This window comes from Antrostomus carolinensis, unplaced genomic scaffold (assembly GCF_000700745.2).
Source record: "Antrostomus carolinensis isolate BGI_N321 unplaced genomic scaffold, ASM70074v2 scaffold20237, whole genome shotgun sequence".
NCBI lineage: Eukaryota > Metazoa > Chordata > Aves > Caprimulgiformes > Caprimulgidae > Antrostomus > Antrostomus carolinensis.
The window spans coordinates 1,340-11,426 of record NW_010329755.1 but is presented as its reverse complement, the minus strand read 5'-3'; the positions used below and the strand labels follow the sequence as shown (position 1 = coordinate 11,426).

At 35.7% G+C, this 10,087-nt stretch overlaps 1 protein-coding gene across 1 annotated transcript; it reads right to left on the bottom strand.

Annotated features, from left to right (window-relative positions):
• Nucleotides 1-622: 622 nt before the first annotated feature.
• On the bottom strand, nt 623-7,793 carry HTATSF1 (HIV-1 Tat specific factor 1; the record flags this gene model as incomplete). The annotated part of the gene is made up of 8 exons (XM_010172706.1): nt 623-1,301; nt 1,661-1,798; nt 2,268-2,357; nt 2,885-2,984; nt 4,626-4,789; nt 5,933-6,087; nt 7,278-7,325; nt 7,589-7,793. Coding segments are annotated over 8 exons (1,185 nt in total), but the record flags the coding sequence as incomplete, so codon positions are not given.
• Nucleotides 7,794-10,087: the final 2,294 nt, after the last annotated feature.

Genomic DNA, 10,087 nt, shown 5'->3' with positions numbered 1-10,087 from the left:
ATTTTCAAGTATTCTAACTTTTGCACAACAAACTGTAGTTCAAGTTGCCAAAAGCCTTTAAATTTTATGAAATATGGGAGATTCCTCCTCACTTTGAAGTGCACGCAAGGCTAAACTGAAACACTGAAGAGAACTCACACTCATCATTCTAACAAAGTTAAATGAAAACCTTTACTCTAATATTAAAGCAAAAACTGAACAAAGTCGTATCATCAATCAAAAGCCTGTTTTGTATAACTACTGCATACAGACCATCAGAGCTTAAGATCAGTCTTTTCTCATCATGGCCTAGAATGTGTGTGCTCATGCATTTCTAGCCTCCTTGACATAATTCCAGCCTCAACAGAAGATCTAAGCATCAACAGATCTAAACAGGGGAAGAAAACATAATTTACTGAATGCTGTGAGTTAATAATCTATCTTCACTCAGTTTGCCTTACATTGGCTGTAACAACCTTGTTTGTTTCTCACTTCCTTTAAGTCTGTGACTTAGTACTACTCTTATCTGCTACTTAATGCACAGCAACATATCCAATGTGTTCACCCTATAGTATCACAGCATCTGTTCCATAGAATGATCCAAAGTACTTAGGAAAAGAGTTAACTTCTAAGGATAAGATACCAAGTTCCAAAGGGTACAGGAAAATTAACAGGAAAATCCACAAATCTTGTAATAGCTTTGCATTACTTCAGTTACATATAGTTACATTAAACTTAAGGGTCAGAACATATTTCACACTTACATAATGAAACACTGACAAGCATAGTTAGAACAAAAAAAGCCTGATGAGTTTTACTGCATTCTTGGCAACTTGAGTTACTTTACCTGAACAGCCAATTAATACAAACTTTTAGAACCTCATTAAATACTGCTTTTAATGAAAACTTCAAAGCACACAGTTGATGACATTCTAATATGCATATATTCATATGAACATTGTCTGCAGTCACTCTGGAGAAAGGGATAAACTGACACATCACCCTAAAAACCATGCTTTCATAAAGCATTGAAGATGTTATGTATCTGCTTCAACATCACTGCCTGCAAGGCTGCTGTCTGTAGATGGAGCACCATCTTCATTAATGCCCTCACCATTATTCTCCCTCTTATGGGCTTCATCATTTACACCCTCCTTAGATGTGTCATTCACTTTTGAAGGCTGTCTGCCTTCAGGCAGTTTAGCACTGCTTGTTGCAGAATCTGAATCAGATGTACTTTGCTGCTCCTTTGCATCAGGATCCTCTAAAAATGATCCCCACACCTTCAGCCTTTCTTCCCTTTCTCTTGCAGTCTCCTCCACCTATTAAAGATATGTTTATACATATAATTTCAAAGTCATACTTGTAAAAATGAATATTTACACAGATAAAATTATACAAATATTTATATTGCATGAAGACTTCAACAGGCCCTACTGACTAATCCTCTCAGTTTCCATCTCCAACACATAATTTTTAACATCAAATAGGTCCTTTAAATTTTAGCTAAATTGAATAATTAAGGATGATTTTTTGGAAACATTCTAGTAGTTTTTGAGAAGCAAGATGGGGCACGGCTGGGCAGGGGAAGGGCATGGGAATGGGAACAAGCACTTCTCAGATTAAAACAGATTAACAGTTTGGAAGAAATATTCAATGAAATCAGACCACGAAAGGCTACCTGATAATCTGTTACACCATCCCATGTTTCAGCACTGAGCTGACGTCCACCAAACCACCTTCCATTTAGGGTTAGCTTGCACACATCAGCTTCTGTTGGTTCTTTAAATGACACAGAAGCCACGCCATCAGGGTGTCGCTGTAAGGAGAGACAACTTTCATTTAATACTTTTCTGACCAGTGTTATTTATTTCAACATATTCTAGATTGTCTTACAAAACCAATCAGGACATACCTTCATCCTGATCATACGTAATCGTGTTTGAAAAACTCATTTGCAAGTTTACACATTTTTTTTTCTATTAGTACACAGAACAGACTTTTTGAACACAAACATTTCAAATGTATTTATAAATTTTCAAACTTGTGACATGTATCCAACTAACTGAAGAGTTAAGAGTTTGCCTTTATATAGGCTGAATTATACAGGTGCTTATAAAGTAATTTCCAAACCTGCTAATTTTAAAATAGTGGAAGATTAGGTCAAGTTTCCATGAAATAAATACACAAAAGCAAATAAAGGCTTCACTCTTATTTAAAGAATCCTAGATGTTTTGTACATTTATACAACATCAATTCCACCAATACAATCCGTAAAAAATACCTACATCAAATATGAGAACCTTCTTTACTTGACCAAACTTTTCACACTCTGTCCGCAGATCTTCTCTGATCTCATTTAGCACTAAAGGATCCTCCTGCAATATGATCACACGGTTTAAAATTAAGGGGAGCACTTACATCTCTCAGCTTTATTTTTGCTCAATCACTAATGGAACACATCTGTCAATCTATTAAAAGTTCATAAATTCAGTGTTGTTATGCTGTATTTTTCAAAGCCCCTTGGGAGTTGGCAGACAGTGTTTATTTGAATTTCATAAATGCTATTTATTAATAAAGCTTCTTCATCCTAACATAGTTACTGTCTACTCCTCTTTCCATTCCAAAATGGAATGTTGGCAGGATACACACAGTTAAAAAGGTCGATTTGAAAAACAGATAAGAACATCTTTGTCTTGCTTTCTGGAAAGAGATGAATGAATTTTAAGAAGATGCTTGGTACAGGAAAAAAACCTGCCCAAACAGTAACTTTAATTTTGTTCTCATCTGCTTAGAATTTTGCTAAAATTCTTGTGGCAGAAAGTTCAGACAATGTTAACTAGAACATGTATATGCACACGAACTATAACAGCACAATCGATAGCAGCAAACTGCATCTTCCTACCTCAAAGTCCTTGGGGTGAAACATATTCCTGATAATAACGATGCGTTCATGTCGCAGCCGAGTTGCACCATCTTTCTTCTCAGGCCTCCAATCCAGCTGTCTAATGAAATGAAGCAACAGTAAGAAGATATTGTTGCGGGTCTCTTCAGTTTCTACAAGTATTCGTTGAAAAAAAATCATTAATTTGGCATTTCTTGCAATACATCAACTAAAACACGTAGTTTGACACAAAGAGTTAAGTTACTCTTCTAAAAAATGTAATAACCAACCAGTTTTAACACATCTACAAAGCAGCTGAGGTTTTAAGGTACTTAAATGCTCATGGAGGAAGTATTTTTTTTAAAAATCAAAGTATTTTTTTAAACACTGAAAAAATAATCTTCAAGTTTTAATTCCTTCCTAATATAATTTCAGACACAGGAATCAGCTGCTGCCAAGTAGTCTAAAAATGACAATATTTTACCATTTTTTCATAACTTTATTCTGTAAAAAAGGAAATCCACTATTCCCTTTGGTAAAATTTAACTGCTTTTAAACAAACATGCAAGAAAACTTTTGAGTCTTACACACGCATTGCTGCAAGATGTATTTTGTTCTACAGTGTACAGAACTGCTGCCACAAACTAGCAACGTAACTCAGGGCACCTGTTCTGGGACTTTGCCTTGTCATGAAAACTGTTACTTCTCGTAGAAATCCCTACTTCATATCCTAGTACGGAAAAGGACACATTCACTTACACTTCTAAACCTCAAAATCTTTTATCTGAGGGGAAAGGAAATCTTGTCTAAGTTCCTTCTTGTATCTGCTACTTCAGCTGAAGAAAATGAGGATTTCCAACGAAGATAGTAGCAAGTAAGTTGTGTTCTTCAACTCAAAAGGAACACCAACTGAAGTCAGTTTATTCACACAAACTGCTGTCAAATGCAAGCTCATTGTGTTCATACTTCTCTCACCACACTGGAGACTTCTTACAGCAAGAACTGGCAACGTATCTCAGAGGCAGATACATTTCAAGCTACTTCTATTTTTTTATAATATATCAAGTAGCCATTGTTCCCTTTAACTATGGCAAAATACCTCTGCATCACTATTTAACACGTTTAGTGGAATACTGCTTTCATTAAAATATTAGAGTCTCCTACATACTCCAACTTCCTTGTTCTTTAATCCGCATCTCCTTGGTTCCAAAAGGCAGAAAAATAATTTTTAAGTAACAAAAACAATTAATCTAGGTACAATTAAAAAAAAAAACCAGTTTATTTTATACCAGAAAGAGATGTCTGGGGGAAATCTACAGAGATATTTTAGCATTTGCTGCTATGGAAGTTAGCATCTCTTGTCCCTTGCAATTTGTAAAGTATGGTACAAACAAGATGTGGACAGCCAAAGTTTTATTACCTTATAAAAGGAAGCCTAGATAATGGTGACAGGACTTGCACACTTTCACACACAGAGAAAATAAGTCTTTTATCTCCCCAAAGCTGTAATATTTGCTTCTATAACTAAAAAGACCTTGGTTCCCTATGTATTATTTTAATGTGTCAATCACAAAGTACCTCGTTATGTCAATATTTAATTTAGGAGTTCCTTCCCCCCAGCTGTGTGTTATTTAAGCTATTTCACTGTCAGATAAGACTTCAATTTCTGCATAACTCTTAGCATTGCATGTGAAAGAAAGCAGTGTTTTAATAATAGCACTCAGAATTCAAGTAAAGTTTTACTGAAATAAAAAATACAAACTTCTGCTGTTGAGACAACTTCTTCTTGTAGTCTTTACATTTCTTCTTCTTTTTGCTCGCATCATACTCCCCCTTCAGCTGAAACTTTGCAACTTCAACATGCAATTTATAGCCTCTAATTTCTGCCTCATCCAGAAGTCTCAACGCAAGTTGAACTGATTCTCTCTATTTGAAGATAAAACAGAACACAATCTTTAAACCACATGGCATAGTCAAATTATTCCAGTAACAGTTAATTAAGAATATTGCACTAAGACTCAGTTCCCAGTCACTGAAAAGAGTAACACTGTATCTCTTCCAACTCTCTTGACACACAACTGGCAATGCTTTCTTTATCAAAACACAGTATTTCTTCACCACTGCTACAGCAGATTAAAGCTCCCAAATCCAACTGCATTCATTTCACTCAAATATGTCATAGAAACTAATCTGCAATGGTCAAGCAAGCTGATGAACTTAAAAGCGAGAATATAAAAATTTCAGGGGGCTGATTTTCTATAAAACTGATATCACTTTTCCAAGAACAGCAGATGTTGAAGATCTAAATTAATTTTTAACGTTTTCCTAGAAGTCCTTTAGAGCAGAGACTGTCTTTATCCTTGTGCACTGAACAGGCCCAACTCCTAAAATTACAAAACTAGCATAGACTACAAGGCAGTTGATTTAGTACTGCCTGGTGCTTCCTGCAGAATTAAAGCAGACTGCACTTGCAAGCGCTTCCCTTCCGAATGATTCACAAGTGAAACACAAGAAGGAAACAGTACTGCAGCCTAAACTTTTATAGGTTAATACAGAATGCAAGAACAGTTCTGAACCTAACCAGTTCTCTCAGCTAAAAGCTGTAAATACAGGACTACAGCATTGTTTTTCTCTTCTTGTCCGTACAGTGGCATATTTTCAAAGTAAAAGGTGAAGAGGTCCCTCATTTCACTCCATAATCACTGGCACCCAAGACAGGAAGACGTCTGACATGCTCAGCAGGTATTATGGACCTTTTCAGGGGGAAGGTAGGTATGGATGAGAGGAAACAAATACGGTGCACAAGCAGATTAGTGGGCATTTCTGGAATAAACTGACATGCTCAGCAGGTATTATGGACCTTTTAGGGGGAAGGTGGGTATGGATGAGAGGAAACAAATAAGGTGCACAAGCAGATCAGTGGATGTTTCTGGAATAAATCTTTCAAACAAACATCTAAATTCTAAGTTATACTTTAGATATTTCAAGAATCTTCTGAATATTATTTTGAATCAGTGGCCACAAGTATCTTCAACAGGAAGAAAAACCGCATTTCAGTGTATCACTGACCTTTAGATAGCAACAGAGGCCATCTCCTTTGAGATTCCCTTCCTTATCTTTGTACAGTTTGATTTTGTGTTCTTCTGTCTGAGGATCTCTCATAATGATACCACATTTTGACATGACTTGTACAAATTCATCTTTCGTAATGTCTGGAGGTAAACCTGCAAAATAAATTAAAACAGAAGGCTTCAGTATGCTCAATTTAAAAAAAACCAACTCATTAGAACAAAATCCCCAGTGTTTCTTTAAATGAAAGAACTTAAGGATGAAATTTTACAAACATGGTAAGAAACCTCTGCCCTTGGGACCAGGATTTTTGGTATTACCTTTTAAACATTACTTCATACCAATATTTCAAAAATCTCTTTACTTTTTCATAGGTGTAACATACAGGAATGTCTTTGTGCTCCTTAATATGCAGACCTAGAGCTTTAGCGCTATACATGATACCTAAATTAAGTGGACACAACAGCCTAATGCAAATTTAACTATCCTGCCCATGTTTTAAATTCCACTGCACCTCTAAGGATCAGAGACAAAAAAACCTGCTCCAACCTGTAAACAGACAACTGTTTTCTTCACCCAGAAATTTGACAAAAAAAGCAAATTAAGATGTATGGAGTTTTTAAAGTCTGAACTTTGAATTAAGGGTAAGAAAAAACAAATGGAGGAGAAATTATGTGAATGTTCCATGCTAGTTTGACCTGGATGAAGATTTTTGAGAATTCAAATGTGTGCATTTCTGTGACTGCTCTCATTTCTGAACCACCAAGTGTACCTTTGTGTATGCACCAAAGGTAGCACCCCAACATCCAGAACAGCTAGAGAAATACTATAATAAATACAGACAGTTTCACTTGAGCTTCCTCATTATTAGCTCATTCTATTCCCAGGTTTTCTTTTGTACTTAGTTTTTCCTTCTTCTTATCTAGTAATTTAATTATGTATTTATAAAATCAAATAAAGATTAAATCTTAAGTGATGTGTATAGTTAATGCATTATCTTATTATAACTTGTTCTCATTATCCTTCATTATCCTATTCCTTAAGAGCTCACAGAAATTGTTTTTCTTGGCTGTAGCTTACTTTAAAAAAAAACAACAAACAAAAACTAGTGAGCTGGCTGACACAGCCCACGGAATATCATATTTAAAAGATAAAAGCATGGAATATGTCCCTTGTATTAACTTCCCACACCTGCAATTTAAAGGTCACAACATTATGCAGTCAGGAACATAACGTTAAGCAGCTTTCAAGTGGCAGATTGAATAGAATATATTAGAAATCAGCAAGACATATGACTCTTTTACCATCTTTAGCTCAAAGGAGATAAATAAGCACTATTACTTACCAGTCACATAAACATTTGTGTTTCTGTCCTCTTCAACATGAAACCATCCTAAAAACCAAGAGTTTTAACTCAGTTATGGCAATGTATTAAACACTGGAGCATCCACTAATGTTCACAATCCATCAGATATCCAAGAATTCTTGCTTGCTCATGGGAAAAGCTCTCAACATGCCTTAATCTGCTTTTTCTCTGTCTTGTATATAGACTTACCTATGAAGTACCACACAACTTAAAAACATTCTGGAAATTTTCAGAACAATCCATATCTTTGTTGTACATTATGACACTGTGGAAAAGCCCCCGTCACTTACCTGGCTCAAGCTTCCGTTTTTCCGGTTTGTGTTTTGGATCTGTTTGCTGTGGTCCCTTCTCATTTGTTGATGGTTGTGTCCCTGATGTCTTAGAACTTACTGCTTGCTTACTTTCAGTGGCTGTGCCAGAAGCAGATGAGCTGTCTGTATCATCTGCATGGAAGCCATAGTTGGCATGATATGTTGCCAGGAAATCTTCTGTTATCTGAAAAGAAATTAGGAAAATTAATCCAAAATGACAAAGAACTACAAATTCAGGTTTGTAAGTGCTTTAATGTCAGTTAGGTGATGGCCATTTTCTAATCTGGCAACATAGAAAATAACAGTATTTTAAAACTGGTTTTAAATCATCTTTGTAAAGCTAAACACACAAGAACAATCAGGTCAGATATTACCTGAACTAGACTAACATACAGCAGATGAAGTTTTTAAACAAACATTTCACAAGTTTTGCCTGTTTTCAAGCAAAGCTTTCTGCTTTCCACATAAACTGGATTTGCCTGAAGGACAGAAACCAAGTGCTCCTGACCACGTTGAAGAGATAAAGTGACACTGAAGGTAAACCAACAACTTATCCACAGATGATGAATGACTGACATTTGTAGGCTTCTGCTTTTTAATAGAAACATTTTCAGAGATGATATATGTTTGTGTTGACAGACAATAAATATTGCACTTAGAGGGAGAGGTATTCTAATATACTATTTACAAGGCTGTACACTCTACTTTATATCCTACTAACAGATAAATAATTAGCTTGCTCTTTTTTAGAGAGATACTATATTTGGATAAAATACAAGACTGGCTCATGTCAATCTTTTAGAGATCAAAACAAAAAAACACTACAAATGACAGTCAATATTTCCAGACAGGTAAATTGTAATGCTAGCCACTACCAATAACATGCAAAGAAATAATACCTCATAGCTGATTTTGCTCACATCACTGCACAATTAAGTATTTTCTGAAGTTAAACACTCAGAAATTATTTATTCCCAGAGCTGAGCCTTAACCTTTGAAAATTTAATCTGACTCTGACCTGTGCTGCACTTGCTTCATCTGTATTCAAAAGGCAACAAAACTTAATGTCATTAAGATACTGTAAGAGCGCGGCACAAAGGACAGTGGTAAGTGTCAATGATGATAATGCAACCTCATCTCTTCCACAGTGATGTGACGCTCGATGCTGCGACTCTAAACTTTTATCACAGCAAATCACAAACTCAGAACTGACACTAACAGGCTTGTCATGGATGTGAGATGATCTGGAGCCCCATATAACTTAAAAGTTTAGGATGATGTAGCTCCCACGCTAAACAAGATCTGCAACACACCTTGATCAGGAACGTAAGCGGCTGCTCTTACAGACACGACAACACAATGTCAGGAGGAAAAAACAGTGCAACCACCTCTACTGAAGAAAAGACTCTGTGTTCTCATCAGGTTCCTTATGTTTGACACCAGCAATCTTAGCAAATCCTCAGATACACAGTTGATGAAATCCAGAGGATTAAGAAGCTTTTAAACTTTCCAGTGAACAGCATTATTCATTTTCATCAGAGAACCTACTGATAAATTAATGATTAAACCTGCAACAACTAACCACCTTCCTGCAGCAGTGTTATTTTTCAGCTTCAGGGGGAACTGCATTCCCACGTAAAGCTTAATTTCTTCTTGGCAAATTACTTACCATGGACTGTCAAATTCTGCCAATCAATAACGAAGACTTTTTTTTTCATAATATACTATCATCTTACTACATAAACCATTATAGCTGCTTCAATTTAAAATGCATTTTTGCAAGAATAAAGGAATTTATACAAGTATAAAGGCTGTTATTGGAACTTTTGTCATACCATGCCTGCATGGAAAACAAACATTGACAGAATTTCTTACTTTGAGCTTTCAACCCAGTTCTTCTGGTGGAGAACATCACAGAAAGAGATCAGCTCTATCTCCATACCCACACAGTTGTACAGTCTGGGGCAATTAAGCTTATAGGAAAAGAAATACAATACTGCAGGATGTGCTAGCATGTAATTAACTACTGGTCACACTGAAATGGAAAGGAATAGATTAACCAAATGAAGAACAGATACTCTGTGCTTACAGAAGACATCCAACATCTGTTTTTTCATAGCAAGTGATGAAGGAAGACAGATGAATTTAACATGCCATTTTTTGCTATGTCTGTGAAGGACTATAAAGATTTGGTATCCATCAATATAGTGCCACTGAGAGAAAAATCATATAATAATACATATTTGCAATCACTTTTATTAAATATTTGACTGTGTCCAAATTTTCCTGAGGAATGTTGACAGTTAATATAATTAACTTTTTGCCCTGCTTTGAAATATGCTTTAGTAGAAGCTCAGCAGACACCCTATTCCCAAAGTACAGCTGTAGGGCAATACTAATTTGTGGGTGATTATTACTTTGACAATCAGAATATTTTAATCTTTTGTCAGAGAACAGAGAGAAGGAATTTTATTACTG